At 42.7% G+C, this 21,200-nt stretch overlaps 1 protein-coding gene across 3 annotated transcripts in view; it reads left to right on the top strand.

Moving 5' to 3' along the window:
* STPG2 (sperm tail PG-rich repeat containing 2) overlaps nucleotides 1-21,200 on the top strand; it is a 337,064-nt gene that overhangs the window by 186,587 nt on the left and 129,277 nt on the right. For all 3 annotated transcript variants that reach the window (XR_014792012.1, XM_084855659.1, XM_084855660.1), the window contains one exon: nucleotides 19,703-19,833. Coding sequence is in view for 2 of the 3 variants with exons in the window: in XM_084855659.1 (XP_084711785.1) it covers nucleotides 19,703-19,833 (131 nt within the window). In the remaining variant the exon portion in view is untranslated. The remainder of the gene's footprint in view (nucleotides 1-19,702; nucleotides 19,834-21,200) is intronic.

Genomic DNA, 21,200 nt, shown 5'->3' with positions numbered 1-21,200 from the left:
CATGTTTTCTCATAAGCCCCACTTTGTTCAATGGTACAGGTGGAGTGCATAGAATTATTGCCTTAGAGGCAAAGCGCCCAGAGTGCCCACCTCTGCCTTTCTTGCCTCATAAAGGATGCAGCCATGGAGATAGCAGTACAAGCTGCTGCTTGTTCCAGTATCTTTTTTTTCTCACTGTTCAGAACACATTTTCCCTCCTCCCGTGAGGCCTTCCCCTGCTGTACTATGTATTGCTACAGGGCTGCCAGCTCCAAACTTGAACATTTTATATATAGTGGGGAGGGAGATGTAGTTTTGGAGAATGGGAAAGGAAAGATGTCCATTTTCCTTTCCTGGCATCTTGAATCACCCCCCACCCCCGCCTTTAAGCTTATGGCAAGCCATACTTATTATAAGCTGTCAGGGGACTGAACAAGTCGATTCCTTCTCTGCACCTTTCCTCCATTTTCTTTTTACTTTAGTTTTGTTTTAGTTTTCAACTGACACCCCAACATTCTGTGTTCCAGTTGCTCACATCCTTGGACTTCACTGATAATATGTCCGACTTCTGCTTCTCTCTCTCTCAACTGCCACCAACATTCTGTAAATCTGGAAGCTCGCAAATCCCTATCAGGCTGTTTTACTTTTAAAAAAAACTTATTTCCTTTAATTTACAAATGTATTTATAAGTCTGTATGAATAGGTAGAAACCACTCTATTATTTACGGGTGGTCCCGTTTTGTTTCCAAATTGATAGCTAGACTTGTTGTGTGCATGTTTGACTATTAAGTGGGATTGGTGATTTTTACTTTTAGACTAAACAGAGTGAAACATGACATCCTTTGCCTCACCTCCTTGCACTCTGCCATTTAAAGCTGTGTCCTCCTCAGTCTGGCACCAATACCATAAGGCTCCAAAACCATAAGTTAGCTGTTTTAGGGAAAAATTACATCAAGCAGTGGAGCAAGGGGTGAGGGGGAGTTTCAGAGTTAAACAATAACCCCCCCCCCCCCGCTTTATACCCAAATTGGCACATGTGCTATCCCAGTTCAGGACTCAGACCCTTTGTCCTCAGCAGATTAGGCCTTTGAGTTAATAGAACAAGGAGAGGGCTTGCCTACAGAAGGGTCCCACAAAGTTTCCACCTCCTTAGGACCTAGTTCCCCAAGAAGGCCCTGGGGATCACCCTCCTTGTGTCTGAAGGAGGTTGCATTGCTATCCTCAGATTCTGAGAATATGAAGATGCCACAGCCACTTCTGTGTCACTGCAGCCTGGGGTTGCTGAAACAGGCCAGGCCCCTTTAAGAAAGAAGGCCTCAGTCACTATGGAAGTGGGGCTAGCCAGCCTACAGGAAGTCATAATCATACTTATGGTTCACTCACAATCTGCTGCTTGTTGGAGCAACATACAAGTAAGCTTCCAACCCAGCATGGCTTGGAGCTCTCCATGGTGCTGATCTATCCTGCTTCTCTGGAAAACCTGACTCCTATTTGGTCAGAATTCAACTGAACCTGACTTGTCCTAATAACTTGGTCTGAACCAGATCCATAGTGGACACCCAGAAACCTGGATCTCGCATCTCCCAACAGTGCTAGGCCCTGACAGCAGCAGAGCTCACTGGCAGAAACACAACATGTGCATGTTTGGTTTGACCCTCAGCCACAAGAGATCACAGTTAGAAGAAATTATGTAGAGCTGATGAATGTATTTGAGAACGTATAATGTTGCAATCCTGCACATTGTTATTTGCAAATTTGCCTTATTCATTTCCATGAGAGTTCACATTCATAAATATGCACAGAGTTGCTGCTTTTTTCCTGAGTTCATGAAAAAAATATTGGTCTTACAATAATTATACTGGTTACAATTTGAAAATGTGCTCTTAAAACAATGTACTTGAAAACTCATGAAGTAAAATAAAGACAAAGTAGGAGGATGGTGTTTTCCATTTGGGAATTTCTCTATTGTTGAATAACATTATGTTTCAACTCACAACACTGGGGGAAACCAAAACAATGGACAACTTTCTTGCTGATATATGTAATCTGAAATGCCAGAATTCATTATCTTTCTGCAAATAATAGATGATGATAGAGCAGATGAATAATTTGACATACTTTCAAAGTATAAATTGTAAATTCTTTTGTATCTGAAAGAATATTGATTACCTAATTGGTGCATATGCATGTGTGCTTCCCTCTGACCAGGAGAGGTCACTCTGTGTAAAGTGAACGATTCACTTTCAGGTTTTAAGGAAAATGTTAAATATCACCAGACTGCTGAAACTCCTTGAAAGTGATGAGGCTTCTTTTTGTTTTCTTTACACATAACCACACACATCTTATTTTCTTGTTGCACTGTTGGAGAAATGTGTTGGTGATAGGAGTACATTTTAAATGTAGAAGTATTTACTCATTTCAAACTTAGAGAGTAAACAATGGGTTAGATTCAGAGACATCTTAGTCCTAGTAGAAAGCACTCCACCCTCCCAGCTTCAATTTCTGCCAGTGCTCCCCTTTCATCTGTGTCACCCTGTGCCAGATGGCACCTTGTTCCAGAGAGTTTCCCCACCCTCCAGAATTGGCTTTGAGGCATGTGGGACTGGACAAAGAAAGCCCAGTGGTTAAGTGGAACTAACTATGAGGGCCCTGATGTAGTGTAATAATTGTCTGGGAATCTCTTTCTGTGAAATGTGTGACTCATACAGAGGAGTCAATATGACACTTGGATCAGGTATGTATGTGTCCTCAAATTCAGAATTTTCAATGAATTTCTACTAGTGTAGTTGTAGGTTTATTTTCGCAAACAAAATTGTCCTTACTATTGTACAAAGTGGAAGATACTCAGCTTTCAAATCCAATATTGAATTTCTAAGGTAGTATTGAAGCCACGCTTGAGTGCCATTTTTCTTGGCAGAAAGGCATGGTACAAATAAAAGAAATAAAAATGAATAACATTCTAGTAAAATAAAAATTATGACTATGGATATTATTGAGAAACAACGCTAAAACTAAAAACACACACAGTGTTAGTACTTCTATAAGCAGTACTACCCATTTTGGAGCATTATTGTAAGTTGCCTGAAAATATGAATGTAGAAAGCTGGCGTGGTACTTTACTTTTCGATACCACTAGATGTCCATATTTAATAAGGTTTGTATTTTGAGTCCAATGTTAAGAGAGGATACGTTCAGCGTTCATTCTAGTTCTAAGTAATCCTAAATTCAAATATAGGATCATATGTATGGTACACAGGAGTAGTGATGGGGTGCAAAAGTTATGAGATGGCGAATAGGCACAAGTGTGATATTGTAAGTAGTCAGGACCAAAGGGCAAACCGGGAGAAGGTTGAAAAGTAATCCAGAACTTGGGACTGAAAAGTAACCAAGGATGCAGCAGGAACGTGCTGGAACTCAGGACAACCTGGTCGCTTGAGCAAGGCTCAAATGGAACAAGTAAGCCCGTTTATACTCCTTCCTTTCTAGCGAGACCCCATGGCTAGTCAGGGTGGGTGGAGTCAGTACAGGGCCTGAAGGTACTTCATTCAGAAGGTACCACCTGCAGTTCATTGGTTCGCCATATGAAGGAGCTGCTCACAGATCTTGCAGCTCCATTCAGATATGAATTTAATGAGATATTCATGGTATAATACAGCACTTTGTATTCTATGTCCCATATGTCTTAGGGAAGATGGGGTTGCACTCTCCCTGAAGGGCTAAGTGTGCAATTTGACAGTGCTCCTGGACTTGGCACAAACTGGGCAAGCTCAGGTGGCTACAGTAGCCAGGAGTACTTTTTACCGGCTTAGATGGTATGCTAGCTGCGACCCTGTCTGGAGAGGGAGGCTCTTGCCATGGTTATTCATGCTCTGATAACATCTAGGCTGGACTACTGTAATACATTCCATGTGGGGCTGCCTTTGAAGATAGTTCAGAAACTTCAGCTGGAGAAGAATGTAGCCATCTGGAAACTGGTCGGGGCTAAGTAGTCTGCTCATGTGACACCAATATTGTGCTAGCTGCACTGCCTACCAGTGCATTTCTGAGCCCAATTTAAAGATTGGTTTAACCTTTAAAGCCTTAAAGGGTTTGGGCCAAAGTTACTTCAAGGACCACCTTCTCCCGTACCAGCCTGCCCACACTCTGAGATCGTCAGCAGAGGCCCATCTTACCTGTCAAGGGCAGTTAGGCTGGTGAGTACAAGGGAGAGGGCCTTTTCTCCGGTGGCCCTGCACCTCTGGAATTAACTTCCACCATGGAATCATCAGCCCCTTCTTTGCAGGAAGGCTCTGAAGACCCATCTGGTTTTGTTGGCCTTCCACAGTGTGTGAATTATAGGTTTTATTAGTGATAACTGTTTTATAGAATGTTTATTGTATTTGTTTTGCATTGGTTTGTACTGTTTTTATCTGTATGGTGACTTGAGAGGTTCTATCCTTAAAGGCTGCCTAAAAGTTTTCTTAAATAAAAAATACATAAAAACAGATACAGCCTGCTGGATACACATCACTCTCTCCTAGCCTGCTAAACGTGAATGTTACGGAGTGAATAGATGCACAGATTGTCCATGGCGAGCCTATGCGCAAGCACATTTAGTGTACTTGTGATGAATGTAGGTTGTTTTCTGGATTGGGCTCACGGTGAACTTGTTTTGAGTAAGAGAAGCTGGATTTGCACAACACTGATTGGTTGGCCCTTTTGTTAATCAAGGAGCTGCTTTCCCCACTCTAAAGGCAAGATTGTGTACAGCTGATTGGCTTGAAAGCCTTTCCCCTTGTCAGAGCTGAATTCAGTGTGTGTGGTTTTTAGGAGGACAACAGCTTTAAAAAATAAAGCACCAAGCAAACTTTTAATCAGGTAAGTATGGCTAGCATGTTGAAAACAAAATCGAAGTGGGTAGCTCACCTGAAATCTGTAGGGAGGGTTGAGCAGAAAGAAGCAATCAGAATTAATTTCATAGGCTGCATATGTCAGCACAGTAATGACAGCGAGGCAAAGCGAAGTTTGTTCTGCAGTATCCTTCCCCATACCCACTCCTGTTTCCAGGCACATCTGTACTTAGCCTTATATTTACATATGATGTCAATTAGAGCTAGGCCGTTTAGAGACAATAAAATCTTTGTGTGTCAACATTAGAATGGCAGATACAGATTTAGATTTGTATTAATGTTTGCCATCAGAAAAGTCTGTTTTTGTTGACTCCTTATAAATTAATTGTATGGGGGGTGCTATTTTCCATGCCTGGGGTATGCCTCAGGCTGATTTTTTTTAGAGCATCAACAACTGAAAGCATCACCTAGTGTTTACATGTTTTGGGTGTGTTAAAAGTGTGATGTGATATTTGCTGTTCGTTGGGTTGGCCCTTTTGTTAATCAAGGAGCTGGGAGGGAAAACCACAATGTTATACATTTCTAAAAAACAAAATAGCATTTCACACAATATTTATATTCCATTATTAATGGCCTCTTGGCATGGGAGGGTAAGAAGAAATTATCCCTCAAGTGGTTTTCTCATTTGTCAAGGTCCAGTATGGCATAGACACAGAAATAAAAACTCAAGGATTATGCTCAAGTTGCTGCCCTTGTTAATGAGAAAGATTCTGAGACAAAACCAGATAATCAGGAATGAAGAGAGATGGGGGGGGGGGAAGCTAAAACAAAAAAAAAAAGACCTAGACATTGGACATAGCAGTTGATACAGAGAAAATAGACATAGGGCAGACGTGGACTGTAGGACTTCTTTTCCAAAACAGCAGATGTCATAAGACATCTGTATAGGTGTGTGATACTGACTCACCTACGGTGGCCATGTCCACTTCAGAGATGAAGATATATGTCAAGATGTTGAAAGGCTGAGCCTGGAAGAGTGGCCTGGGAGGGTGTGAGGCATGGGCAGCACTCAGGCCATAAAAAGCCCCTGGAGAACCGAATGGGAGGAGTAATGGGACCAGAAAGGCAGAGCATCTGTCTGGCTGGTTAGAGGGGGGGAGGAAGGAGACTGGGGAAAGGCATGGCAATAGCCCTTCACCTCCAGGATCGGGGTAATTCCCACATAGGTAATTCCAGGGTAATAAGCCTCTTCCTAGATTGCCTAGGAGGAAGTTGAAGGAGTATGAGAAGAACAGAGAAACTTCATCCTCCCTTATGGGCTGTATAACCCAGACGAAAGGGGAGCTCTGTGGGCCTTCCTCCAATCCCACAAATAGGGAGGGCACCAGAAAGGCAGTTCAAGTAGTTGTAGCCATAATATTAATAAAAGCCAAAGGCAATGCTATAAAGCAGATTTCCTCCAGATGTTTGGACTTCAACTCCCATTAGCCCCAGCCAGTGTAGGCAATGGTCAGGAATGCTGGAAGTTGTAGTCCAAAATATCTAGAAGGTGCCAGGCTGGGGAAGGCTGCTATAAAGCCTTTGGGCTCAGGTCTGTTTTGGGAAGATGCAAATGCCATGTCTGTCTACTATGACCACCACAAGAATGTGGCAAAATAAGGTGTAGATCTGAAACCACAAGATTTCTTAAACCAAATTCAAGATTTTTGTGTACCACTTTTGTTGCTTAACAGAAATAGTTGATTAAAATACTACTTGCGCAATATTTGACCCGTACCCTTTGTTTGCATGATCCACATGTGCTATTGTAGTGTGCAGGAGATTTTTTTTGTTAGGTTTCCCCCCTTTCTTTTATTAACTCAGAAAGAGCTGCATGCAATACAAGATGGACAATGGGCTTGGGCTTTTTGGATCTGCACAGCCTGTTTTTGGGTGCGCCTGGCACGTATGCAGGCTGCTGCACTAAGATGTAGCCCAAGTGATCAGCCATATGTGGCTGATCTTCCCCCAAGAGAAAGGGATATCTGCCATCTGAAAGCCATGGTTTACATACAAGCAGTGACAAAGACGGTTTAAAAGCTCCGAAACAGAGAATCTTTCTACTCTATCCAGCGTCTGTTTCTACAGGACCTCACATTAAATACCAAGAGCTTTCTCCATGTTTGATTTATTGTATTCATAACCAGCTGCAGAAGGGCTGTGGTTGTCTAGTGATGGAAGGGTATTACTCTACTGTTTGTTACTCTGCTGTTCCAGTGGTATACTCTTGAGGTCTAGAAGGAAGGAAATTAACATCCAGTATTGTGTAGTATGTCCTTAGTGTCAGGCACTAAATGACCACAAATCAAAATGATTAATGGTTGATCTGTATGTGTTCAATGACTGTCAGACTTCAGTAGCAGCTTAGAGTCTTACAATGCAATCCTTTACAGATCTAATCAGAAGTAAGCCCCACTGAGTTTAATGGGACTCTCAAGTAAGTGTTACAGGACTGCAGCCTCAATAGTCCTATTGCTCTCTCAGAACAGCACCCCAAAAGATCAAATGAAATGGTACCTTTTATTAACTTAATTAATTAATTAATTAATTATTACAATTATCTCCCAATGTTTTTCCTCCAAGTAACCCCAGGCAGCTTACATAATCCTCCTCCTCTCCATTTTATTCTCAAAACAACTCTTTGAGGTAGGTTAGGCTGAGAGTCAGTGATTGTCCCAAAGTCACCCAGTGAGCCTCATGGCCCACTTTAATTGTGGTTGTATTGTTATATTGTGGTTTTAATGTTCTATATATTTTAAATTGTTTTATTGTGTGTTGTTTGGTTTTAATTTTTGTGAACCGCCCAGAGAGCTTCGGCTATTGGGCGGTATAGAAATGAAATGAATGAATGAATGAATGAATGAATAAATAAATAAATAAATGGCCAAGTGGGGACTTGAATCCAGATCTCCCGAGTCCTAGCCCAAAACTCTAACCACTACATCACACTGGTTCAATTAATTAATAACACAATTATTAATTAATAAGGTCACAGGCCTCATGAAAAGCCCTAGCCATGTAAACTTTCCTTGAATGTCCAATCATGTTTCAGTGCATTTTCCACATGTACCGTTAACACACCCACCCAAGCCATAGATCGCTGGCATGCTATGCTAACACATGAATGACCCAACACATATGGAAAGTACCGTTAAATATGATTTACACAAATCTATGGTGTGACCAAACTTGAAATACTGTGTGCAGTTCTGGTAATTGCACCTAAAAAGGATGTTGTAGAATTGGAAAAGGTGCAGAAAAGAGGGACTGAATGATCAAGGAGCTTGAGCAACTGCCCTAGGAGGAAAAGTTATAACTCTGGGACTTTATAGATTAGAAAAAGAGTGAATATGGTGAGTAGGAATGGGTAAACTCACTGTAGTCTGGGTTGCATGCCACTCAACGGGCTCCCACCCGCCAACCACTGCTTGCCATGAGCAGCGAGTCACCAGCAGTCCTCAAGTGCTGGGTGAGTGGTGTGCAGCTGCCCAATCCCTCGCCGAACTTTTTTTTGTAAAGGCCGATTTTACACAAATGGCAGCCATAAAGCGGCTGTTTATGCAAGATTACAGTCGTAAATGGCCATTTACACCTTTAATATTGCATAAGTGGTTGCTTTACAGCTGCCATTTGCATAAAATCGGCCTTTACAAAAAAGGCTGAGCTGCCATTTTGTGGCTCGCCGAGGGATCAGGGATCCCCACGCTTTCCTGACTCGGCACACGCTGAGTCAGGCAAGCACAGGGACCTGCAGACAGGCATCTGGGGGTGCTGGGCTGGTGATTTCTTGCTGGGCTTCGAGCCCCAGCCAGACACCATGACATCCCTAATGAGGAGGCATGTTAGATGGAGAAAGTGCATAGGAAGATGTTTTTATCCCTCTTTCATGCTACTAGAACCTGGAGTCATTCAATGAAGTTGATTGGTGGGAGATTCAGGACATATAAAAGGAAGTACTCCTTCACAGCATGAAATTCACTTCCATAAGATGTAGCAATGGGCACCAACTTGGATGGCTTTAAAAGGGGATTAGACAAATTAATGGAGGATAAGGCTACTAATCATGATGGCATGCCTTTGTATAGCAGTTGCTGGGGAACACAAGTGGGAGGGTGCTATTGCACTCATAACCTACTTACGGACTTCCCACAAGCAGCTGATTGGCCACTGTGTGAACAGAATGCTGGACTAGATAGGCCCTTGGTCTGATTCATCATGGCTCTTCCTGTGTTCTCATGTGCTTGTGACTGGCCAAATGTGGAAAGCTTATACAAATAAAGGCATACCCTTGGCCCACATCCTGTATAAATCAGGCTCTATTATAAAATTATTGAAGAGACCTTCTCAAGTTACAAAAACCCTTGGGCATTCATATTCAAACTTCAATATCATATTTAGTTTTGAGTGCCTGATTTTGAAACCTTAATTTCTTTTAACTTGGAGAAATGGATTTGCATACTTTCAGAGAGAGAGAGAGAGAGAGAGAGAGAGAGAGAGAGAGAGAATGATGCAGCAGACATTAAAATTTTGTCCTTCATCTTTAATGTAGCATCATCATTTCTCCTAACTCCACCATCATTCATATTTAGTGGAAGGGCTATCTGGAGATTACCTGCAAAATATCACTTCCACAAGGCCATTGCTGTACTCTACATAAAATGTCTCTGAGTGTTTCTTTTATGGAGTTAACCTAGAGTGACTTAGAGCCAAACATGATTTCACAGCAGCTCTGTGGAAAGCACTGCTTTCTTGAAAACTCAGCAGGTTAGATCTTACCTTCCTTTCACAGATTGTTGTGAATACTCCACTGAGTCCTATTAACCTAAATGTTTTACTTATCCAGCATTTATGGAGTACTGTTATAGAAAGCAAGCTTTTAACTCCTCTTTGTTGATTTTGCCTCTGTAAATTAACAACACAAGTAGTCTCACAAATGCTCTTCATCCTTTGGGAGAGACATGCTTTATTGCCTTTCAAGGCTTTTGGAACATGTAAAAAGGCTAGCATTTACATTGTAAAAGTCCTAATACTGATATTAGTATCAGTATATAAAGTACTGATATTTTCTAATATTCCTTGCTGATGGTAATCTGAGGGTAGTGATGTTGATGGTGCTTACCAATATCAACTAAGGGTGCAATCCTGTGCGGGAGTCGGCCACCTTGGAACTTGAAGGCAACCGACTATCCAATGCAGGGCAGGCGGAACGCGGAGGGGATCTTCTTCTCTGCGCTCCAGCCACCCTGCATTTGTGGCTAGATGGCCAATTTTAGTTGTCTAGCCGGGGTGCCTCGGAGTGGGGGGGGGAGGCCGGATGGTGCATAGGAAGCATCTTAACCGTGCTTCCACTGTCCCCTCCCAGCCCCCAGGCACACCCCTTTCCCCCGCACCATGCTGCTCTTATGAGCGTGGAGCTGGGGATGAACGACACCACCTATGAGTGGGAGGGGTCGGGGAGGTGGTTTTCTGGGAACCGACCCTGGAGTGCTGTCTCTGAGCTTGGTTCCCAGAAAACAACAAATCCAATGGGCATTGTAGGATTGCACCCTAAGGGTATTTGCAATTTCAAAACATTAAACTGTAGTTAAATAAACACTCGTGGTACTTTCTGTTGCACAAACTCTGTTGAAATCAGTGGGAGCTTCACATGCTCTTGTGCTGATCCCATTCAATTTAGTGAGGTTTGACTAAAAGCTTCCTACTGGATTGACAGCTACAGAGGTAGCAATCACTTTGGTAAACTTCTTGAAATTCTTTCCATTTATCTTCCATGAGATTCCTCATTTGAACTCCATACGCTGAAAGAGAGAACTGCTACATATTCAGCTTACATTTTGAACTGCCTGAAGCAAAAACAAAACCGAAGAAATCGAATGTTCTCTTGGCAGGCCAACAGCCAAATTTCTTATTCCTATAGCTTTTTGCCTTGTTTGTTGCAGAAATTGCATCTCTCTCTCTCTCTCTCTCTCTCTCTCTCTCTCTCTGTGTGTGTGTAGTTACTTTGCAGAATATTAACAATAGAGCATCAGTTTAATATTCCAGTTTTATTCCTTTCCCTTATTATATATTTGTCTGTGAATGCACATTTGGTATGTGAATGCACCCTGTCCAATAGGGTGCTGAGCATCCAGCAGTCGCAGCATACCCAGAAAGGGCTGTACTAATAATATGAGAGAGGTTCCCAAGGGTGTGGCTATAATGAAAGGAGTGCCAGTTCCACTCCGAAAAAAGAAAAATGAATTCTTAAGGAAGCTACTTGGGTCACTTCTCTGATGTCAGGACTGCTAAATGGTGGGAGTCCTGCCTGCTTGGTCCCATCCTTTTAGCCCAGGCAGCTGCATGTCCCATAGGGGCAGGGCTATAATTCATTGCTAGAGCACATATTTTGAATGTGGAAGGTCTTGGGTTCAGTCCCTGGCATCTGCATTGCCTGAGATGGTGGAGAACTGCTGCCAGTCAGAGTAAACCCTATTGGGCTATAGAGATCAATATGACTCAGTATAAAGCAGCTACAAATGTGACTTCATAGGTGTCATCCACCAGGGCATCTGGAACTCCATTTGCAATTCCAGGGAAGGAGCTGCCTCTTCCCTCTTTGCCAGTTCAGCTAGAGCACTCTCTCTCCTTCCCTGTGCCTCCAGTTGTAGCTGGCAAGGTTCCTGCATTAGTTCTCCCTGAATGTTTTGAGGACCGTTTGGTACAGATCTGAGAGCATGTATGTCTCATTATGACCACTTCCAGAGGGGTAGCTGTGTTAGTCTGTTGCAGTAAAACCCACAAAAAGTCTTATGTCCCCTTAAAGACAGATTCCTAAATAATATTTTTGTTTAGGGAAATGTTAAGCCCCCACTTCCTTGTATTTTGCAGAAATGAGTGGAGATTTAAATGTGTGTGTTGCATTCAGAGCTGATGTGAAGGACCTATGTCTTGTACTCAGGTTTTGGTACTCAAGTTGTTGTTGTTGTTCAGTCGTTAAGTCATGTCCAACTCTTCGTGACCCCATGGACCATAGCACGCCAGGCCTTCCTGTCCTCCGCTCTCTCCCGGAGTGTGCTGAAGTTCATATTCATTGCATCGGTGATTCTATCTAGCCATCTCATCCTCTGCTGTCCCCTTCTCCTTTTGCCTTCAATCTTTCCCAGCATCAGGGTCTTTTCCAGGGAGTTTTCTCTTCGCATTAGGTGGCCAAAATATTGGAGCTTCAGCTTCAGTATCTGTCCTTCCAATGAGCACTCAGGGTTGATTTCCTTTAGGATTGACTGATTTGACCTCCTTGCAGTCCAGGGGACTTGTAAGAGTCTTCTCCAGCACCACAGTTCGAAAGCATCAATTCTTCGGCACTCAGCCTTCCTTACAGTCCAGCTTTCACAGCCATACATTACTACTGGGAAAACCATAGCTTTGATTAGACGGACCTTTGTCGGCAAGGTGATGTCTCTGCTTCTTACTACGCTGTCTAGGTTTGCCATAGCTTTCCTCCCAAGGAGCAAGCGTCTTTTAATTTCATGGCTACAGTCACTGTCTGCGGTGATCTTGGAGCCCAAGAAAGTAAAATCTGACACTGCTTCCATTTCTTCCCTTTCTATATGCCAGGAAGTGATGGGGCCAGATGCCATGATCTTCGTTTTTTTAATGTTGAGTTTCAAACCAGCTTTTACACTCTCCACTTTCACCCTCAACAAGAGGCTCTTGAGATCCTCTTTGCTTTCTGCCATTAGGGTGGTATAGTCTGCATATCTGAGGTTGTTGATAATTCTCCTGGCAATCTTAATTCTGACCTGTGATTCATCCAACCTGGCGTTTCTCATGATGTACTCTGCATATAAGTTAAATAAGCAGGGTAACAATATACAGCCTTGTCGTACTCCTTTCCCAATTTTGAACCAATCGGCTGTTCCATGTCTGGTTCTGACTGTTGCTTCTTGACCCTCATACAGGTTTCTCAGGAGACAGGTAAGGTGGTCTGGTACTCCCATCTCTTTCAGAATTTGCCACAGTTTGTTGTGATCCACACAATCAAAGGCTTTAGCGTAGTCAAAGAAGCAGAAATAGACATTTTTCTGGAATTCTCTTGCTTTCTCCATGATCCAGCGAATGTTGGCGATTTGATCTCTAGTTCCTCTGCCTCTTCGAAACCCAGCTTGTACTTCTGGTAGTTCTCAGTTCACATACTGCTGAAGCCTAGCTTGCAGGATTTTGCGCATAACCTTGCTGGCATGTGAAATGAGTGCAATTGTACGGTAGTTTGAACACTCTTTGGCATTGCCTTTCTTTGGAATTGGAATGTAAACTGACCTTTTCCAGTCTTGTGGCCACTGTTGAGTGTTCCAAATGTGTTTGCATATTGAGTGCAGCACTTTAACAGCATCAGGATTTTAAATAGCTCAGCTGGAATACTGTCATCTCCACTAGCTTTGTTGTTAGTAATGCTTCCATAGGGATGTACGAAAGTCACTTACCTGTTCGAGGATTATGCTGATGCTGGGGGGGAGGCGCTCCGTCCCTCCCTCCAAAATTCTGGCCGGGGGGGAGGCGCTCCGTCCCTCCCCCCCCCAAATTCTGGCCGGCCGGCTCCGCTCCGCAGGGATTCTGCAGAGCTGCCGGCCGGCTCCGCCAGTGGCCGGACATCCGGCCGCTGGCTAGCAGGGATGCAAATGGCGGCGGCCGTAGCCACCGCCGTTTGCGTCCCTGCAGTCAGCTGTGATAGTCTATGTAAATGTTTACGTAGCCTATCACGGCTGATTAAAAAAACAAACAAAAAAACACGCGCGTATGCAAATGGCGGCGCCCATGGGCGCCGCCATTTTCATTCCTTATTTTGACACATCTTAGTCTACGTAAACATTTACGTAGACTTCGGCGAAAATAAGGGGAACACAAATAGCGTAGTGTCTAAGCTATTTGCGTTCCCCTTATTTTCATAGTCGTAGTCTATGTAAATGTTTACGTAGACTAAGACGTGCCAAAATAAGGAACGCAAATGGCGGCGCCCAATGGGCGCCACCCTTTGCATACGCACATTTTTTAAAAAAAATCAGCCGTGATAGGCTATGTAAAGATTTACGTAGCCTATCACGGTGTTTTTTAAAATTTAGCCGTGATAGGCTACGTAAATCTTTACGTAGCCTATCACTTTTTTTTTTTTTTTAACTTGGAAATGGCGGTGGCGGCAGCCGGTCAGAAGACCGGCCACCACCGCCGCAGCCGCCGCTGGAGCCGCTGCCGCCAGGAAGATCCGCTCCAGGTAAGTCCTGTCCTGGGTGGGGGGCGGGGGGCGGGGGGCCGTTCTGCCACCAATTTCGGGGGGCCGAATGTGCTGGCATTCGGCCTCCCCGAGATCCGTGGTGGAACTTTCGTACATCCCTACTTCCTAAGGCCCACTTGACTTCACTCTCTAGGATGTCCAGCTCAAGTTCAGTGACCGCACTATCATGGTTATCAGGGACATTAAGATCTTTCCTGTTCCAAATTTGTTGGCATATTGAATGCAGCACTTTAACAGCATCATCTTTTAGGATTTTAAATAGTTCAGCTGGAATGCTGTCATCTCCGCTAGCTTTGTTGTTACTAATGCTTCCTAAGGCCCACTTGACTTCACTCTCGAGGATGTCCGGCTCAAGTTCAGTGACCAGTACCATGGCTATCAGTATCAGTATCATGGCTATCAGGGATATTAAGATCTTTCCTGTATAGTTCTTCTGTGTATTCTTTCCACCTCTTCTTAATCTCATCTGCTTCTGTGAGGTCTCTGCCTTCTTTGTCCTTTATCATGCCCGTCTTTGCACAAAACGTTCCCTTGAGATCTCTGATTTTCTTGAAGAGATCTCTAGTCTTTCCCATTCTGTTGTTTTCCTCGATTTCTTTGCATTGTTCATTTAAGAAGGCTTTCTTGTCTCTCCTTGCTCTTCTCTGGAACTCTGCATTCAGTTGGATATATCTTCCCCTTTCTCCCTTGCTTTTCGCTTCCCTTCTTCCCTCAGCTACTTGTAAAGCCTCATCAGACAGCCACTTGGCTTTCTTGCATTTCTTTTTCTTTGGGATGGATTTCATTGCTGCCTCCTGAACAATGTTACGGACCTCCGTCCATAGTTCCTCAGGCACTCTGTCTATCAGGTCTAATCCCTTAAATCTATTCCTCACCTCCACTGTAGATTCATAAGGGATATGATTTAGGTCATACCTGAATGGTTTAGTGGTTTTCCCTACATTCTTCAATTTAAGCTGAAATTTTGCAAGAAGCAGCTCATGATCTGAGCCACGGTCAGCTCCAGGTCTTGTTTTTACTGACTGTATAGAGCTTCTCCATCTTTGGCTGCAAAGGACATAATCAATCTGATTTCGATATTGACCAAGTACCAAAGGTCAAATGAGAACTGGCCTTCTGGTCTCGGCTATACACTTGAAATGTGGAAATCTGGTCTTTTAGTTCATGGAAATAAAATGTCATGTACTAACAAGGCTTTTACTGGGTATAGCTTTTAACTTTGATTGGCATTTATACAGTGCCACATATCTTTTCGTGAAAAGGCAAGTGTATTTTCGTTACACATTTTTGAATGTCCTACACATTGGAATCTTTATGCACACATATGTACATTGTTTTTCAAGCCTGGGGACTGGTTGGTTAGTACAGTTCTCTGACCCTAATCTGAAGTGTCATTTCTATCAAAATGAGCCATGGGCAGAGTGCAAAAGAACAATTACAGCACAGAAACACTACAAACATCCATCTTGACTGCCTCATTGCTCACTTGTTACTTCAGAATAACATACCATATGAATACATTTCTCAGGAGCCACAACATTTCTCAGGAGCCACAACAGTTGCTGTGGAGTAAATTAGGTCACCTTAATATTACCTTGGAAATATCCATGATTGTTAACTGGTTCTTAAATGTCAGAAGACTAGCTGTGTGTGTTGGAGCAAAAACCAATCAAGATACTTACGGCATATTAAAGTTTAACTAATTTTTATTCGGTGTGAGCTTTTTTTGGCAAAGGCCTACTTTTATCCAATAATGATTTATATGTGAAGGAAGGTCGGAGGACCAATCAAGATAACTTCAGCTGTGAGGGGAGAAGGTTCCTCTGCACACCCTTGGCCATCTTATTAGCTGCTTTCTTCTCTTCTGGTGATTAGCTGCAGCTTTCTTCCCCTTGGCTTCCCCTCATGCAAAGTCCATCACACTGCGTGATCAATCCCTCTGGACTTAACAATGGATGGCTACTGATGGGGCAAAGCCCTTTGGTCATGTTGCTGATCTGGGTAACATTCCTCACTATTCAGTGCATATTTTATGGAACTGGTCTTGCCTCTGGAAGCTCATGCTACTATAAATTCAGCTTTAAGGTGCCATGACTGACAGTTTAGAGCTGCATCAACTAACGCATGGGTAAGCAACCTTTTTTTCTGTGGAGGGCCACATATTGGTAGTGAGCAGGGCTAAAGTCAGCAGTGGACAGGGGTAGAACCAAAAGTGGGGCATGTCACTCCTTTTTCTGCCATCCCCTTTTATCTCCCACTTCCTTCCCATGCAGTGGGCTGCCAGAGAAAGGACAGATTGCTCTTGCCAGAGGTCTGAACTGCTTGCATGCAGAGGGTTTTTGAAATCAGTCCAAGGGCCACATGTAGCCCTACGGCTGCAGGTTGCCCACCCCTGAACTAGCATTTTAGAATGGTATCTTCTGATTTCATTATTACAGATTTCTCCCATGTCCTTTTTTCTTTAAACCCTTAATTCTGGACTTGGTTTGAAACACTCAGTTTTTGTAAGTGTATAACAGGAGCCAGAAGTAAAGTAGATGGCAAGAGAATTACTCTGGATCCACAAATGTGCCTCCCACTGCAAAGAACATTTCTGTTGGTTTTTCAAACTCCATTTTGTGAAACAATCATTTCCCAATCCTCCTCGACTGTACTGAAAATGTACACACTGTGGGGCCAGCAGCATAGATTTTCACTTTAAATTACCCATTGCGCCTGTTCTGTGCTGCCTTTGCCCTGTAGCGTTGGTTGACATTTCATAGAGAATGAACCTGCATAGGGCCAGAAAATATATAATTATAAGAATCACCTTCTTTGATTTTCCCATTACGTACCAATCACAACACAGGCAGGCTTTTCCTAGGTGCTTGCTGTGGAATGAAAAAAATTTATTCTTAGTTGACCTGTGATTAAAATGTGGCATTTTGGTAAATAAATAGAAGATAGCTTTTGCATAATTCAGTTCTCAACTGGTTCTATAAGAAGCTGGTAATGCGAGTCTTTGACCTATGTCGCATAAGCAACAGCATATGTATAATGGAAACTGTGTCCTAGGATGGTGTTACAAAATGAATTTTTCAAGTGTTCAATGTACAAAAGCAGAGTCTTATGCAGGAATATAACAAGAAGGCTGACATGAGGTTAAGTATAAGGGAGGCTTAGATTAGGGTTTTCTGTCTTCTTCATCTCTCTCCCCATCCCCACCCCCTGATTTAAACTCTGTGTCACATTTTAAACCAGCTTGGCTGTGGTATGTGGTGTCCAAGAATCATGGTATTGATCTGTGTATCCAGACAGTGTGCTGAGCTCAGAAAGGAAGCTGGTGCAGGGGATTTCTGTAATGTCCTTGCGCTAGTTGAGGGAGGAGTCATGACCACAGCTGGGCCCCTGAAATGAAATGGCTTGAGGAGGATGTGTGGCGAATACTCACCCACTTCGGAGCAATGCTGCAAAGAATTCTGCAGTGACACCATTGTTCAGCAAGAATTTCCTGCCACTAAAGAGGGCCCAGATTTTTGTTTCCCTGGAGTGAGAACTGGATGGCCGTTGTACACAGTAAATATGGTTGTTGCCAAAGCAAAGATTCAGCCTCAACAGGAAGCCTTTATACTCCTTCTTGGGCACAACAAGCTAATGGCCAGACTGTGTAGGCATAATCACCCAGAGCCCAAGAACCCTTTGCTGTTCACGTAACTCTTCGATCCACAACTCCACTGGCTCATCATAGAGGGCAAGAGCATGCAGATCTCAGGGATCTGCTAGTTGCAGCCCTGGCAACTCCTGACAACCCTGCCCTGAATGAGAGAACCAACCAAAGTACAAATAAATGGAGGGCAAAGTTTGGAGTGATGGAGAATACTTTGTGCTCAAGGTTATCCTGTAACTAGGGCTGAAACGAGACACATTGCCAATTTTGCCATTAAACCACAAAAATCATTCTCAAGGGATTTGTTTTATACAAATTCTGATACAAACTGAGCTGATCTACACCTCCTGGACTAATGTGCAGATTGAAATGTAGCTATCAATCAAATTTCGCACTTCAAACGTTGTGATGCAGTTTTTGGCTTAAAAAAAAATTAAAATGTATTTTAAAATGCATTTAGTATATGTATTTTGAGCAAAAATATGTTCAAAAATACAAATTTAAGTGTGAATTTTGCCTCCTGGGTTTGCACAACACGACAAGTTTGGGCAAGCTGGATGCCTGCGAGTGCCATGCAAAATTGGCTCTTGTAGGCACCTGGCATGATGTACAACCACCATGGGTAAATTAAGCTACGGTGGGCTGTTGTGTCATGCAACCTAGGTCATTGTCATTGTATGGTAATCGCATTCTGATCTTTGCTGCAGTGTTTAAGCCTTATTATATATTTGCGGAGAATGAAAAAGCTACTCACTGAAGGTGCCTGTAGTGGATTTTCATGGAAGAGAATGGTGTGGAGTCAGGTGTGAACTTTTTACAGAGCCATATAAAGAGTCTAGTACCATATGCATACTTACTTAGTAGAGTAGTTGCCAACTATAATGGAGTTAGAGTTGGTTTACAGAGCTGTATACAAATATAGTGAAGGTCACTGCTTCTTGCTACTAACACCAAGCAGATAGCTGTTCTGTACACTTCATACTTTCTTTCTGATGAGACTGTTCTTCTCTGCTATGAGAAACACTCTTTCCTGCCAAGAAGTTAAGCCCCTCTTTATCTCCTTAGTGAAGACAGGGATGTCTATGTGTCTTCTTACAGTTTCTGGAATTTAGAAGAGATACCTATAAAATCCAAACACACTGGTTTGCTGTCTGTTCTCTGAGAGGGGGGAAGTGCACCAATTGCTCAGAAAAACAGCCCCAGGGGCAATGTCTTCTGCTTCAAGGGAACTGGAGCAGTTACAACTTTGAGTTGAGGGGCGTGCGTAAGCTTGTCTTTCCTTTTTTGCATGCATCCACTTTCCATCAATAAAATGTATATCATTCTTTCACACAAGTGGACTTGAGTCATATTTATATCCTTGAATCTGTTTAGTGTGGGTCCTGAGTGGATCAGACCCCAGGTTTGAGACAGTACCTTTTTGTTGTTTTTTGTGCAAAAGAACTGGACAATCACCCACTCTATAAAAGAGCAGGATACTACTTCACCAGGACAGAAATTATTCTAGCAGTGCCTGAGAATGGCTTGAAGCTGTATGATGCTGTTGCATTGTTAAAGCTAAGCAGGTTTTAGCCTGGTTATGGCCTGGGTAGGAGAATCCTAGGATGCCCTATGTAAACTGTTTAAAGCTTCCTAAAGGAAGAGTGAGGTGTAAATGTAGCAGACAAATATCATCTTGCATACAAATAATCTGGGGCACTGCTAACATTTCCATTTGTCCACCAATCAGTACAAGTGCATAGAAGATGTTATAACAACATGATTGTGTTAATGATGTAAGTTATTGGTACTTTTTAAATGAAACTCTGGGATACTGACTGTGATCTCTCATTTCTCTGTTATGACCTATAGTTTTGAAAATAACATTTCCTTGAAAGCATATGCAAACAAGCTTCTTTGGAGAATCATAGAATATATTTATCTTATTCCATTTTCTCTTTTTAGGACCAGGGGCATACAACCCAGAGGCATACAACTCAGGAGCAAAATTGCCTTCCAGTGTTACAGTATGGGTTTCCCGGGAGGAACGTTTTAAAGAGGCAAGAGACGACACGCCTGGTCCTGGAGCTTATGAGGTATGTTGATATGACAGTGTTATTAGGCAAGTGTTTGCTGCTGTCCTTTTATCAGAAATGTCACATGTACATAACAATCTCCTATGATACTGTAGGAGATTAGACATTTAAACAGTAGGGGAGCAAAGTGTTGAAGTTTCATTTAACAGTAATACAGGGGGATACAGATATTGCTTTGATTTTTGGCTGCAGCAAAATAGTACAGTTTGTGTGTGTTGCGGGGGCGGGGGGGGCTTGGAAGTGTTAAACTATACTTTAAGCATCTCATGATTGAGATGAATGGAACACTTCAAGTGTCTTAAACAGGCTCTGTGCAAATTTGAACAATCTACTTATTTACACCCCTTTTACAAAAAAGACCAAATTACTTCCAAAGCCATAACATAGAGGAGCACCTTTTATTGTTTTTTTTAGGTATTATGCATTTATGGAATTCGTTCTCTGCACAGAGAAGCTAGTTCGTCTTCTGTAAGAAGGTGAAGATGCTTCTAATTCAGGAGGCATTTACTCTTCTGTAGATGAATTGAGTTGAATGAAGTGTCATCTTCTGGGCCGTGAACCAATGTTGTCTGGTCTTTGCCTTGAGTGTATTTGGTTTTATGGATGTTTATGATAAATTGTCTTATTATATATGTTACTGACTTTTATTGTGAGACACTTTGGCAAAGATGGAGGATAGAAATCCAAATAACAGATAAGGGTTTCATGTAAAACTAATTGTGGAAATTGTGTAGCTAACTGTGTAACTACAATATAAGAAAATGCAGAAAGTTTTAGACTGAGCTAGGAATTGGTGAACTGAAATCTCACCATTCTATAACTTGTCAGAGAATTCATCCAACCTAAAGCACATGCTCAAATCACTGGGTGGTAGCTTCTCTACATTCCCTACCACTCATTATTTGCGTCTTCACACATTAGCTGCATTTGAAATGTCTTTTTATTGGGACTTGTCGTACTTGCATTGATCCTTAATCTAAAAAAATCTGCCCATTTCCAAAATCGGCAACCTTCAAATATATGTATATAACACAACTTGAAAGAACTCCCTGTTGTTCCAGTTATTCTTTTAGTTCATGAATTTCACCCGCATAATTGAAACATACACATACGAAGCTGGTAGGGATCCTGTCAGGGCAGTACTTTGGGGCAGAGGTTTATGGCCCATTCAGTAGGATGAGCAAGAGGGTCCCCAAATACAGCAGGGCTGGCTTACCACATTTTGAAGTAAGGTGATACACTCCACCATCTAAAGAGGGGGACCCCCTGCAAGTCCATTAAGGCCTAACTGTACCACTTCTCTTTGGTTGTTCCAGCCCAGCGACATCCCCTCTGATGGGTAGCACTCTCCAAGGTCTCTGTGAGAG

The sequence above is a fragment of the Heloderma suspectum genome, chromosome 5 (assembly GCF_057233095.1).
Source record: "Heloderma suspectum isolate Gila_16-S chromosome 5, 16-S_ref, whole genome shotgun sequence".
Classification (NCBI taxonomy): Eukaryota; Metazoa; Chordata; class Lepidosauria; order Squamata; family Helodermatidae; genus Heloderma; species Heloderma suspectum.
Note: the sequence above shows the minus strand (reverse complement) of the source record. Positions and strands in the feature narration are given on the sequence as shown.